Source organism: Triplophysa dalaica, chromosome 8 (genome assembly GCF_015846415.1).
Source record: "Triplophysa dalaica isolate WHDGS20190420 chromosome 8, ASM1584641v1, whole genome shotgun sequence".
In the NCBI taxonomy this organism is placed as follows: domain Eukaryota; kingdom Metazoa; phylum Chordata; class Actinopteri; order Cypriniformes; family Nemacheilidae; genus Triplophysa; species Triplophysa dalaica.
The window spans coordinates 15194185-15209186 of NC_079549.1; the positions used below are offsets into that span (position 1 = coordinate 15194185).

General features: G+C 38.3%; 2 protein-coding genes across 2 annotated transcripts; both read left to right on the forward strand.

Moving 5' to 3' along the window:
- The first annotated feature begins 6449 nt into the window (after nt 1–6449).
- On the forward strand, nt 6450–9942 carry cmss1 (cms1 ribosomal small subunit homolog). Its single transcript, XM_056755252.1, is given in 10 exon segments — nt 6450–6498; nt 7005–7138; nt 7292–7369; nt 7601–7736; nt 7819–7878; nt 8061–8163; nt 8239–8315; nt 8318–8386; nt 8464–8552; nt 9699–9942. Coding segments are annotated over 10 exon segments (879 nt in total). The 3' UTR covers nt 9783–9942.
- Nucleotides 9943–10249: 307 nt separating this feature from the next.
- On the forward strand, nt 10250–14181 carry tmem30c (transmembrane protein 30C). The gene is made up of 7 exons (XM_056754853.1): nt 10250–10587; nt 11286–11402; nt 11790–11897; nt 12051–12144; nt 12228–12377; nt 12457–12669; nt 13032–14181. The coding sequence occupies exons 1-7, from the start codon at nt 10390–10392 to the stop codon at nt 13217–13219; spliced, it is 1068 nt and encodes a 355-aa protein (XP_056610831.1). The 5' UTR covers nt 10250–10389; the 3' UTR covers nt 13220–14181.
- Nucleotides 14182–15002: the final 821 nt, after the last annotated feature.

The following is a 15002-nucleotide window of genomic DNA, read 5'->3' on the forward strand; positions in this document are numbered from 1 at the left end:
AGAGTACAGCAGTGGCTATGCATCATCATCCCCCCACCTCTTTCCCCTTCTCTATCTCCCTCCTCTCCGTCTCCCCTGATGTTGGCGTTTAGCGTGTGTGTGCGTGCACGCGCACTTGAGTGCATCTCTAGCGGAGAAGCTCAGAGGGAAAGTGGGTCACACTCGGCTCGCCTCAAGACTAAGACCAGATCTGCCATACACGTGCTTAAACGCAGCGCCACGCACCTACACACACACAAATCCACCTTCACAGAAAAATGCACGTCATATTGCCCATAATCCTCTGGAGAGAGGATCTCGGTACATCACTGTGAGCCTTGAGTTATTTGAGTGGACAGTTCACTATTCAGAAGAGTAAATTACCCTGCAGCCTTTAAAGGGAGAATAGGACCCAGTTTGTGAAGACTTACCTCTCTCTCTCTCTCAACCCCTCCTTATATCTACTGGGTGGATTAAACCAGTGTCTCTTTCATCCTCATTTGGCAGTATGAGCTCTTCTCTGACTCATGCTCTGCCTGGGTTCTGCTGAGCTGTTGGCTATGTAAAACGTGTGCAGGCGAGAAAGCGGCATCACCTGGGAATACAGAAATGTACCGTACTGTCACTCTATTTTACAGCATTTCAGCCGCTTGGCACTCCGGCACATTTTTATACAGTCAGTATACAGTACTTGTTCAGAAATGTATGTACATCTATTAAGATATTAATATACGCTGGGAAGGAAAACAACATTCCCATAGGAAAGAAATATCACAGATTAGATCTTTAACATCACAGATGTTCCACCTAGACAGCACTGAGAAAAAAATAGAGCAGCAAATAGAGAGCAAATGGAGACTTTTGCTTAAGTCCTGCTTTCCTGAAAAAAAGACCCCGGTAATCTCACATATGCCTCCTTAAGAGTTCCAAATAAGATCTCAACAGTGTTATAATTTGTAGACAGATTTGCCAAGATACTTTAATCATAGGATTTCATTTAAACCCAAATATTTCCTCACCAAAAATTCTCGGAGATTAAATTATTAGAGCTATACACATTAAAGTATATCAGAGTGGTATATTAATACATCTATGACAACGCTTAAAGGAGCAATGTGGAGATTTTAGCAGCATCTAGCGGTGAGGTTGCGAATTGCAACCAACGGCTCACTTCAGCCCCCCCTTTCAAAGCACTATGGCGGCTCTCACGGGGCAAAGATGTCATCGCGTTTTGCTTATTTGCCGAATGAGATGACGTAGTTATATAGAGCAGTTTGTCCGTTTAGGGCTACTGTAGAAACAACATGGCGAATTCTATGCAATGTTGTATGTAAATAAAAAAATAACTTGTTCTAAGGTAATAAAAACATAACGCTTCATTATGTAAGGTCTTTATACACCTCTGTATATTACATTTCATGTCTGTCAGTAGGCCTAGATCCTCCAAAAAATAAACAGATAACCTTAAATAGTTTGCACTTAATCATACAATTCTGAGACCTAAAAAAGTTATCTTTTTGATCAATGTCTCCTGTAAAGGAGACTACAGACAAGCCATTTGTAGATTAAATTTTCAAAAAGAATTATAAACATTGCGTCCCTGAGGTGCTACCAAAACATCTACACATTTATCAGAGTAACAGCAACGTTAGTTTAACCAATGAATTCGAATTTTGGAAGTGGAATAACTGTCTGTCCGACCAGTGGTAAATGGGAACTTGTATGGAGAAGTTGTTTAAAAACAATTATTTTGCGATTCGTTACATTTCCCTCCGGGCTTTCAAATCCAGGATTTCTCATTTAGTCTATAGAAACACATAGAACCAAAATGTCTTCTGCCCTTTTTATGTTCAAAGTGGTTAAACATGCATAAGCAAAATCAAATCTACATGACACGGCCAAATGCTACGCTGATATTTAAATCAGACCTTCATTTATCATCCCTCTCACATGCCTGCAGCGGAATCGTACCTTTCGAGTGATACAATGTAATTGAATTACGCACGCCATTCTTTCACAATTATTGCATACAGCACTAATGTCAAATCTCGCAGTGCACATTTGCCCTTATGTTTAGTCAATATAAAACAAACACTGTGTGTGTATGTGTGTAATGTGTATACTTCCACACCACAGAGTGCATTGGCATGGGCTAATGAACTATTCAGCATAAGACAGCAGGGGAGAGATGCCACACTCAGTGAATAATTTGTTTATTGATTGCGGCGTTTAAATGCAGTATTGATAAAGAGGAATTCACTCTAATGGAAAGGAATGGTTGCAGTAAGACTGGAAGAATGCAGTACTGACAAATTTTAGTGAATGACGCTCGGAGTGCTTAGGAGAGATATAAAAAAGATAAAGGGGGAGATAAAAGAAAGATCTCAGAATAGCTTAAAGGGACAGTTCACCCAAATATAAAAAATCTGTCATGGTTTTTTCACCCTTGTGTCGATTAAAACCTGTATATGAGTCTTTCTTCTGTGGAATGCAAAAGATAATATTTGAGAAATGTTTTAGTGCTTTTGTGTTCTCATATAGAACTAAATGGGGTCCAATGTTCTTTGGTTGCCAACGTTCTTCAAAATAACTTCTTTTGTCTTCTACAAAAATAACAAAATCATTCAGGTTTGCAATCGCTGCATTTTAGCTTCGCCCTCACAGCACATATGGCAAAGACCTGTGTCCTCGAGTTAATGAGACACGGTGACCATAAACAGCAGCATGTGTCACTGTGGGCGGAACGCTCCCGCGTGAGTAACACGCAAGACAATGTGGGCGTATTCATTGGCATTTCCCAACTAAATACTATATGTTGAATATAGTTTAAGATGGGCTTAAACGCACGTCGCCGTGCAGCATGCGCAAATCATTGCTAAATGATGTATGCACTTGAAGCCAGTTTCCTCCACACGGCCTGTTTGAATGCAGGCTTCATAAATAATTGAATGCAAAGCGCTACATTCTGGTTGATTTACTTCTTACATACAAAACATTACATATTACACACACAGAAATGTGTAATTCATAGTATGTGCATTCACTGTTATATTTTACTCCGAAAAGGCGAAGAAACAAGCTGTCATGTTGTCTCGCATACCCAGAGATTTGGCTATCATACTTTACACTTACACACTAGTCATAAGGGTGGAAGGATAGAGAAATCCTCACACGTCTGTCAAAGAATATGAGGCTGCAGATATTCAATTTAATAGTGACTTTATGAGTTTCCGCATTTCCGTTGCAATGCCTGCCATGGTAGCTGCATCAGAAGAACTGGTGACATCCTTCCTCTCCAAAGCGCTCTGATATCAGATGATACTCACAAGGAGAGAGAGGGAGGGAGAGAGAATGGAAGCGTGGGTAGAGTCCCATGCTGCCACAGTAGGGGTAAATTATCCATAATCAGGGCATCAGTGTGGATGGGTCCATCGGAACCCAACACTTACACCCCATAATCAGCACCTCCGTGTCAACCAATCGCTTATAGCCACACAAATTGCCACCATTCGAGCTCCCACACAGTCTATATTACAGATGCATTTGAGTGCGTGTCCGTCTAAAGATAACAGAGAGGTCGAATTCTCCGAAAAAAGGAAGTGGAAAATAACAGAAGATGATTAGGATGAGAGATTAGATTGTTGCCTTTCAAAGCCCAGCTGAATCACCTTCTCTCTTACCGATGGGGACCCGGCAAATTGCCCTCTAATCTTCGAGTCATGATCGTGCCGCAGAGGACCCGCGGTGACAACGACGACTCAAAAAAAAATGTAGTCGAGGGTCTGGGAGTGTGTCTCGAAATGAATTATGGCTGTTGTTTCATACTTTTCTGCAGTGCTCAAATCTCCAGCCACAATAAACTCTTATCATTTCCAAGTGAGAAGCACTGACCTGGATTTGTCAGCACTGCATTTGAGTAAGGACTCTCAGCTCTCAACATAAACCGCATCCTTTTGTGATGTGCTTAAACTAGGGCTCTCATAGCCCTGTTAGAAACTCGACGACCTATTCTGGTTACGACCTCCAGACGACGTATTAGCTGCGTCTTTTATAAAGTTACATATATCTCCATATGAAGAGCTTGGTTCCAAAATAAGATAACATTATTTTCAAAAATAATGTTTTTTATAATGTTATCATGTTTATATTGTGTAAGTTAGGCTATTAGTTATTATGGCTTAAATAAAAATAAACCAACTGCAGTTTGATTGAGAATATTTGGAATGAACAATATAATAACATGATTTATGAGTTATCTCATTTTGGAACCAAACTCTTCAAATATAAAATATACATTAAACATAATGCCATGTGATATTAAATAGGCTGGTATGTAACCACCAAACCCATATTCAACAACAGACTGGTACCATACCAGAGTATTTACACCAGACGTAAAGGGATAGTTTAACCAAAATTGAAAATTTCAGTAATTATTTTACCCACCCTAGACATTTCTAACCTGTATGAGTTTTTTTTCTTCCGCAGAACACATAAGAAGATATTTTAAAGAAAGTTGGTATCCAAACAGCGCCGGCCCCCATTCACTTCTATTGAATGGGCACAAGACTTATGTAAGTAAATGGGTCCCGGTTAACAACATTCTTCAAAATATCTGCGGAAAAAGTAAATCAAACAGGTTTGAAATGACATGAGGGTGAGTTAATAATTTTCACATTTAGTTATTACTTAAACATTTTTTACATGCCAGATATTGCTTTAATGTTTTAAATCCCCGTTAGTTATACAGGTTGCGTGAAGCCCCACAAAAGGCGATTCACATATTTTCACTATTGCACCCTTGATAAAAGCACTGACCCTTAAAGCTCTTCAGAGGGACTGAACCTATTTTACGTTGACTTCCTGTCCACGATGGATCAAACTTTAGCTAAAAGACTTATTGTAATCTAGTTACAACTTGCGCTCAGTTTAAAGAATTTATTTGATTACTACGTTGTGTTCCCCTGGGTCTAATGGAGTGCTTCAATAACACGGAAAATCACTGCAGCGATGGAGCCCATAATGCAGTGAATGCATTCCACACTCCATCGGTCTTTTGACCACCCCGGCTTGAATCCAACACAGCTTCACAGTCTATTTCAGAGCATGTTGCCATGACGAGAACCTGCTTGTTACTAAGGATCACTCAGGGAGAAAAGAGAAAGAAATAAGAAAAAGATAAAAACGAGTGAATGAATACAATAAGAGAAAAGATGTAATTAAGGGGAAATGAAAGCACTGTGTCTTTCTTTCCCCTGGCGTGTATGAGTGTGCATGTAAATGTATGTTTGATGGTTGGACTTGAAAGTGCAAGAATCTAAAATATTCCTTCTCGTTTCATGGCACAAGCTGGAATTGCGTAATGTCAACCAGGACACATAAAACAGATCTGCAAATTTTAAACTGTGAAACAACTTCGCCCAGTTTGTCGACTTCTGTGAATTATTACTGGAATATAGAACAACAACATTGAAACAAACTAGACGGCATCTGAATAATGACATAGCTTTATATAATCTTTCTCTCGGTCAACCACAAGTCATCTGTGTGTTAGGAGAACTAGGGAAAAACAGACTGTGAAGATGCTTTCAGTGCTGTATGCTGAAGGGAAACAGAGATTTTTAATTCATGTTAGTAATGAATAAATAATTGCATGCGAGTTTCTGTGTGTGTGTGTGTGTGTGCGCGCCGGGTTTGAAAGAGATGGACAAATATAGTTAACGATTTCTGTTAAACAAGTAGGCCTTAAAAAAAGTAGAACGAACAACTAAATAAATGAAAATAGACGAACACGCAAACACGTTTAAAACATACAGCTATGTCAGTTAACGATTCCCATACTAGGGTATTGATGTTTAACCTTACAACACCTGCCTCTAACTATACTGACTTCTTAACAATAAAAGATTCAAAGCACAACGTGACTTGCCTTGTATACGAGAATTGAACCAGTGAGGACTCACTGTTACTCAAGTCGTTTTTCACACACACACAACACACACACACACACACACACACACACAAACACACGCACTCACTCACAGACACACACACTCCCTGAAGTTATAATAAGGCTAATTATTATTTAACGGGACTTAGTGCCACCTAGTGGTTTGATGTTAGTTCATACGAACGTTAAACGGAACATCAAACACAAATAACTTAATACATTAATAATTAATTCACAATTCACAAGCAAACATCTTATTTTTTTAAAAGTATCGTGTTTCCTAAATGTAAGCAGACAATTAAATAGTACATGTTTGTTAAGTTTTACATATTTTTTATGAAAAAGTGGTTGTTTCTTTCTGTTTAAAACTAAATGAAAGAGTTCTGAAATTTTTGCTTTCTGACAGCTCATGCACTCTTTCATATTTGTGGAGGTTTTTTTCACCCGCAGATTCAAGCTGAGTTTCACCAACGCGAATCTGCCTTGCAGAAACTACAGATATGTTATTACTGTTGGAGAAATGGCTGATGATTTAGGAGACGAGTGGTGGACTCAGGGCGACAATTCTGGTAACATTAATAAGTATCTACAACTATACTTTGCTGGTAGCATGGTTTTTATTAAAATTAGATGTGTTATTTATGAATTTTTTAAACCTTCCGGTTTTTTTGCGCCACTATAACCTGTAACTGGAAGACATCCTACAGAGCTCTAAATAATAACATTTTGTCGGCTTCTTTAAGTTCAGCTTAATTTACATAAAGTGCCTCACCATAAACGAACATACTTTGGTTTTCACTTGTAACAAGTTCCTTGCTGACTGCTCTGATCCTAAAACTACCCATTACTGAATTTATCCTGCACAAACACGTGTTTGCGCTAGTCGCGGAGCATCGTGGGAAATGCAGTCTTTCGGTGTAAATAATTTAAGCTATTGAAATTAGTACTTGTTTTATTTAGCGCTGGTGATGTAAAGGACATCATGACATTTTTGTGACCTTTTCCATTCAGTCTTTTATACTTGATGAATGTAAAGAGAAAGAAATGAGCTTGTTGTTTTTTCTCACTGTTTTAGGTCCGTCAGAGGTGGAAGAGGACCCACAGCCCTCTACAGAAGAGCAACAGAATAAATCTACATCAAAGAAACGAAAAAGTGAAAAACCGACACAAGAAAACACCAAGAAAAAGAAAAGAAAGAAAACTGATCAGGTAACGTTTTTCAACTTAAAATTAATTGATTCATTATTAGGGGTACACTAACATACATTTCAATGCTAGTTTCTTCAACAAAACGGTGTGTTTGAATGTCTTATGAGCAAATACGGTGCATCTTTAAGTAAAGACCATCATAATTCCCTGCAGAAGGAATGTTTCATCACACAGGAGAGAACAGAGGAAAAGGGTGATAAAGAATCCAACACAAAAAAGAAGAGACGAAAGGTAAGGAGAATTATGTTTTATGTCATATATATACACATGTCAAAAATGTGTATCCCATGCTCAACTTAATATGCTTCTTCATTTTTAACTTGACAAAATGTTTGGAAGGTTTTCCTGTATTAAATATTAAAAGAGGATGGAGTATCTCTAAAATCCATCCTTGCCTTCTTTTTACTGTCTCCACTCTTGATGTACATCCTTCAAAAACATGCCAACCGCCCATCTGTTTAGAAGAAGAAAACTATCACAGATGTCCTGGCGAGCGCCGAGCCTGTGCCTGGCTCTCCATCTGACCTGAGGAGCATTCTGAAGACTCACTATAGCCAGACACGCTCTGTTATCGAGCAGGAGGAACTGACGCTACCGGGTGAGTCAATTAATGTGTGTTTGTATCTAGATTTGTCTTGAGTCTTGATAATGAGCCTGATTTTGTGTCTTTTCTATTTTAGACTCTTGTTTCCTGAACATTAATGATCTCACACATACTTTGTCCTCCTACCTCAAAGAAGGTAAAAAACCTTATATGGACAGTGTCTCTTTTCACCTGAGAAACCTTATACCCTTTTGTTCTCATATCACAACAGTCTGCCAGCAGTCACTATTTAGATATATTTATATAGTACTTTTATGTAGCATTTTTACTTTCATATATACTTTTTAATCTACTTATATTTTAAAAAATGTTTTATAGTCTGTCCAAAGTGGGCTAAAATACAGAAGCAGCACACCCAGACACGGTCAATCGTATTGCTCATTGTTTGTGGATCTGCTCTCAGGACCATTGACCTCATTAAGTGAGTTTCCTTTCTTGACTTATGTTTTGAAGTTTGTTTTCCCAGGTGTTCAATTCTTGTCTTTTTCTGTTAAAGGCAGCTAGGCGCATTCAAAGGACAAGCGAAAGTGCAGAAGTTGTTCGCGAGACACATCAAGTTGGATGACCATATAAAGTCTTAGGCAAAGGTGTGACGCATATTGGCGTTGGAACCCCGGGGAGAATCGCCGCGCTTTTAGAAAAAGGTAAGCTTTGCACATTTTAGTTTTCAATATGTTGAGTGTTAACAAATACAAACTGAGACTTGTTCCTTGTGCTCTAGAGGGTTTGACCATGCAGGGATTGCGATATCTGATATTCGACTGGAACCACAGAGACCAGAAGCAGAGAAGAATGGTGGATGTACCAGAGGTAACAGTATATGACTTTTACTGATGCTGAAAGTTTGAATAAAGCCTATATTTTATATCAAATGCTTAACTCTTTCTCATCATTGACAAGTTTTTCCATAATTTATGACAAGACTTTGAGCTGTCAATGTTTTCACTGTTATACAATGGGGGGTGCTGTTATACATCTGAAAGAGTACAACATTTACAGATCCAAATACAATCAACTGCTTGATCATCATTTTATGTTTTGATTATCATTCTAAATCTGATCTGTTTGAAGATTCTGTTTTGTTCAGAATGTCGTTTTTTAATAATTTTTCAAGAAAACCTCCAACATTCAGGAGGAGTTAAAGTGACAATTCACCCAAAAATTAAAATTCAGGTTTGTTGTTCATTCATACAGGTTCGAAATGATGACAGAATTTTCATTTTAGGGGTGAATTATCTCTTTTAAAAAAAACACATGAAGACAGAATAATATAGATGTTTTATTTTTGCTCTGTTCTTTTTTTTAATATTCTGTATTTTCATATATTTACAGGTTCATATAAATATTCAAAGGGTCATGAATTTTGTGAAAAGGATAAAAAATGCTTGCGTTAACTTTCAACTTTATTATAAAAAACCACTGGTGGGGATTAGATGTTTATAATGTTTATATCTTATGTAGCCATAGCCAAATAATTTGGTGATAATAATACACAGAAAACTAATTTGATAATTTAATGTTCACATTTATTAATCTCCAGAATGACGTTGTTAAAGGGCCTCATAAAATGGTTTGACGAATGCAGTTTTTCCTGCCTTGAAATATCCCCTGTCGAACCGGGAAGTGGGGCAGGACATATTGAAGGGCCTGTCGTTTTTTAAAAATGGCCAATAAACTTTAATTTACGCCACGTCCATGCAAAGCCATGATTTAGTACCTGCTGTTGCTGGTCGGTGACAGGTGCTATTTGGTAGAGGACAATTTCTCATTCAAGAGACTGTATTTAAATTTGTATATACCCTGTGAAAAAGATCATAATATTTTTGTCCATTTATTTGGAACTGGTTTTTAGTAGCAAACAAGTATATTGTTGGCCTCAAACAAACATCACAAGGCCAAAAATAAATCATGATTAAATTTCTGATGTCTTAATAATTTCTGTTTGTGTTATTTCAGGTGAAAACAGACTTGTTGAAGATAATGGACCTTGGTCTAGTGCAAAGCTGCAGAGAAGGATCAGTTAAAATAGGACTCTTTTGAGCATACTGCCTGCTTTCATATTCATGTCACTGTGCTTGTTTGATATGTATTTGATGTAACTATTGCAACATTTTTAGTGTTATACAGTTGTCAGCTGCAAGAGCGAATATGATCCCCTCAGAGTTTTGTTCAGGTTTATAAATAAACCCATTTGATTGGACAGCTGATTGGTCTATTTCTTTGTCTCGTCCACCAGGAACCCCTCCCACAGAAGGTATGATGCACGAATTAGACTTAATTCGGGGAAACTCTGCTTATTGCACCATCCATTTACACCACACACACAAACTCGAGCGCAGCGCACACGCACGTTTACTTAGACGTTGCTCCCACACATTACAGCAGGGTCCAGGAATGAGGACATACTGAGTTCTGACAAAAATGTGTGTAGCACTGGGGAGGTTTAACAGTCAGAGCTACAAGGTGAGAGAAAAGTGTGTGTGTGTTTGAGCTGGAGTGCGTTTAGTTAATAAGTAACAAGTCACTTCAGGTTCAAAGGTTCAATCGCATGGGATGCTGGGAAACTTCCTACGGTGGAAGTAATAAAATAAGACCCACTGGTTGTCATTTCTGTTGTTTCTTTAGTTAGTGTCTTAAAGTATCTGAAATGGTTAAGAAGCAGGTAGGTACTGGGCCGTTGTCGAGGCGTCCTGATAATTCGGCGTTTAAACAGCAGAGGTTACCAGCCTGGTCTCCGTCTCTCACAGCACAGACTGTCCTGCCAACATTCTACATTCTGTCTCTGGTTTGTTTGATACTGGGAATATGGCTTGTCATCACAGTTGAGAACACTTACCAACTGAAGGTTAGACATGCTCTTTGTCATAGATGTCTATGTGCAAGACAGGTTAAGAAACAGATCAGGAGGTTGTTTGTCTGAGTTACGTTTTTCTTATGTAAACACATTTGAAAGATGCAACCCAACCATGCATTAAAATATGAATTCAGTCAGAGTGTGTGAATAATGTAACTTAATGTAGGAAAGAAGTTTCTTGTCTGCTTTCAATGTTTTTTGTCAATATATATGTTATTAAGAGAGTGTCACACTCCAGACACACCTTTTACTTTCATCGTAGGTCTTCCCTCCATTTTATACAGATTTCAAAAAAATGTAACAATATTTTGGACATCTATTAAGTTAGTCTTTATCGTTTTATCAGGTGTTGTTGAAATTTATGTCAATTTTTTGGTTTTCCAGATGCATTTTTTAATAAATTACACTCAGCTTTTAGTCTATGGACACGCTGATAAGAATGTTTGCTTAAGCAATAGCATTAAAAGTGGCATAAATATACCCTGCTCATGTTTTGTGGTTAATTATTTGAAGTCAATCTAAAAAAAAAAAAAAAAATGTTTTTTTTATCAGTGTATAAAAAGACATTACACAAAAGGAAAGTGTGTGGCTTTGAACTCATGTCACTGATACAAGCACCACAGTATACTATAGAATGTGCACCCATGGCTCCACCCAGTCACATTTATGTTTGTCTTTCTGCTGTGCAGGTGGACTACACAAATTCTGGGTCGTGTGAGCGATGCTTTGAGTTACGGAAGAATGCCACCAATGCCAAAACCCCCTGCGAGTGCTGGGTCAACTTCAATGTTCCTAAACTCTTTCTGGTGTGTGTGAGACTGGGTCTAAATAATATTGTTGATCTGCTTGGTAATGTAATGCCTTCCATTGTAAGTGTATTACATGATTTGTAATGTCAGCATTATTTTATCTGCAGTTAAGAGAGCTTGTTTTAAACTTAAACGATGAATATTTAAAATAATATTGAATTTATATTCAAGACTATATCTTTTACCTTAAGAGTCTTTCTAAAATCCCCTTTCCCAGCATGCTACAGTACATTCCCTGTTGCTTGTTATTGAAGACCCTGATTCCATTTCTAGACAAAATTCAGATGCCTAAAAGAGCAAGCATGTGGTCCTCATAATTTGTCCTCAGCTTGTACCCTTTCAGCATGATGTAGTATATGTCAGACAGCGCGTTGTCTCCCTCAGGGTGATGTATTCTTTTACTACGGTCTGAGGAACTTTCATCAGAACCTGCGGAGGTACATGGACTCCCGCGACGATGCACAGATGGTGGGGAGGAAAAAAAACCTGAAGGTGCTCGACGTCTCTTTCACTCCCCTTCTGTTTTCACGCTCGCTCTCCCTCCTACTCGCTGATTAAAATAACGTCTGTCTATATGATCTCTCACTATGCCTCACATTAGTAGCGCCTTTATCGCATTCAGGATGTCGCAACTTTTTCCCACAGACACCGAGTTCATACTGCGCCCCCCCGTTCGATTACGATGCAAGAGGAGTGCCCATTGCCCCCTGTGGCGCTGTGGCCAACAGCATGTTTAATGGTGAGATGCATCCGCTGGCGTTACGCTAATAAGCTGTTTCACTTGCTGTTTGTGTTTGTTTGTTCATTTTTTCACTCTCTTAGACTCATTTAGTGTGACTTATCATCCAACTACCGCACGATCAGCGCTGGTTCCACTCTACAGGAAGGGCATCGCGTGGTACACAGACAAAAACGTGAAATTCCGTAACCCCCCAACCAACGACACATTTACACTTCAACAGGCCTTCGAAGGTGCACGCGATGCTCAAATCATGCGCATGATCTCGTATGAGACTCTGTTTGTCACTGCTCTCTCTCTCATTGTTCTCAGGCACGACTCAGCCTTTATATTGGCAGCGTCCTGTCTATGACCTGGCCCAGAGTGACCCCCTGAATAATGGCTTCATAAATGATGACCTCATTATTTGGATGAGAGAGGCAGCCTTCCCTAATTTCAAAAAGCTTTACGGGGTTCTCAGTCGTGCTCAGGGGCCGTTCACCGAAGGCCTGCCTGCTGGCAACTACAACATCTCCATCAATTACAGTATCCTTTACCTGCGGATGGAAGCTTTGGGAGGCTTTGGTGATGGAATTTTATTGAGATCTAAACTCGCAAGGTCATTTTATAAAAGTTCCTGCATCACTGGTGTAACCACAATATTTTGAGGTCCATTAAAAAAGACAATATTTGAAATAGGATTGTATACAGGTACTTGTAGAAATCTGCATATTAGTAACTTGCAATTGTGTATTTTTACCAACACACACATTCGCACACGCACTTCACAAAAGTGTAATTTACAGCGCTGTGTACATTTTCTTGTGTCCCCAGATGATCTAAGAAACTATTCATTTTATTTCGAAGTTATTTCAAGAAACCCATTTAGCCTTAAGCAGTAACTCCAGATTATCCTGTTGAGTACTTCAGAGGTCGGAAGGAGGTGGTGATCTCTACTGTGTCCTGGTTTGGGGGACAGAATCACTTCTTGCCCATAGCATACCTGGTGACCAGTGGACTGATCCTAGTGACATCGTTTGTTCTCACAGCAGTGTACGTTAAAGTGGGAAAAAAAGGCAAGAACATGGAAGAATAAATGACAAAAAATGTGAAGTAAAGAAAAGACTATCTGAAACGTTAATTTTAGATGTTGGCAACATTCTCCTGCATTAGAATTAAATTTAATAGGGAACTGGTTATTTTATTTCAATATTTGCATATGAGCCTTAACCCAGTAAGTTCGGATAACCTCTAATTGTGTGCAAAACATGACCCAATCATATGATGAAATACTTCTGCCTTTGCAAAAGAGGACACAAACTAGATTCTACTTTCTGCCAGGAGGGGGCATCTGTGACAATAAAGCAATGTGTTTACTTTTACAGTATACAGGGCAATGTCATGTTGAATTTAAATGTTGTTTGAAAATGTATTAGTTTACATACCTGGATCATGTACATTGCATTTTAACACTCCAAATAGTTTACAAAGAAAATATTTTGGTAGGTATTACAGGCTGTCTATTACGCTTTTCTCATTTAGTCACGTGCACATACTCTCTGGAAATCTGTTGTGCCTTTACAACAAAACTTGAGTAAATGCATCAGTCTCCTTTTTCTAACTTGTGTGATGATGAATGCAGTTATTGTGACCCTTTATCAAATGAGAGGATACATGAAATATTTATGTTTTGTACCATATTTTGTAGTGTCACTGTATCATCTCTATGAACTGAAAAAAAAACTCATTAAAATGAGAAAATAATTAACTAACTTACATAGTACTCAAGGTTTATATGTACATTTTACATTGAAATATTGATTAAAAAAAAGGTTGCGTGAACTATCAAGATGTTGTGATGTTCAACTGCAGTGACATGCTTTGCATTGAATCGTTGTCAGCAAATGTATGTATATTATATGGATGTGATCAAGTACAATTACTCTGCCGCATAAGTCACATGGCCAGGATGTTCATTCAAAATTTGTTTGTTGATTTCTGTAATTACATTTTATTTTCTAATAAAACTTCAATTTATTGTTTCATTTTTCTATACAATCTACAGTACCAGTCATCCTTTAGAGACAGATGTACAGTGACAGGAAGATACACACAGGCTTGTGGATACAGTGCACAGAAACACATTACACACATAACAACTCTGATTAGCAAACATGCACATACATCGAATCTGGTACACTTTATAACTCACAATGACACTCAAACATACACAGCACTTACACATCTATGGTGCCTGTGTGCACACTAATAAGACACCAATGTGGATGTTATGAGTTTCAGAGTTGTAAGACAGTAAACGCAAGTACCGAAAGATCACTTGTGTGACACATCATGTGGAATTATGGCAAACAGTGTACATTCACAAATCTGACTTGGAACATGCAACATCTTGTGCAACATCCTCATCCTTACCGTGAGGCAACATTTGGTCTGGTATTTTAATTAAAAGGAGAATATATTTGGATTGAACTATCCATAAGGTTGTTTGGTCTTCAAGTCAACAATCTTTTTAAAAACACAAGAGATTAAAAGACCACTTGGCACTGAGTGAATCTTAACAGAGGCAAGAATGTTGACATACTGTATTTTGCTCTTTGGCCATTGACCACCAAAGGGTTACACTTGGCAAGGCTTCCATTAAGACAGTGTAACTATGGAAAGCAGTGCAGGTTGATAGCTTTACCTCAACCTGTTAGTGGTTTGGAAGTATTCAATACAAGAGACATCAGCAGGAAAAAATGGATTACGTGGCAGAGGCTCTTTGACGTGCATGAATTGGAAAAACTTGGCATGAATGTGTATGTGTAGAGAAATAGACAATGCAGCACCGTTATTAAGAAGGTTTCAATGCTGAATAA

Coding starts and splice junctions, on each gene's coding strand:
- tmem30c (XM_056754853.1), top strand. CDS start 10,390: ATGGTTAAGAAGCAGGTAGGTACTGGGCCGTTGTCGAGGCGTCCTGAT. Junction 11,898..12,050: donor GGAGGAAAAAAAACCTGAAG/GTGCTCGACGTC, acceptor TTTTTCCCACAG/ACACCGAGTTCATACTGCGC. Junction 12,670..13,031: donor CAACATCTCCATCAATTACA/GTATCCTTTACC, acceptor CAGTAACTCCAG/ATTATCCTGTTGAGTACTTC.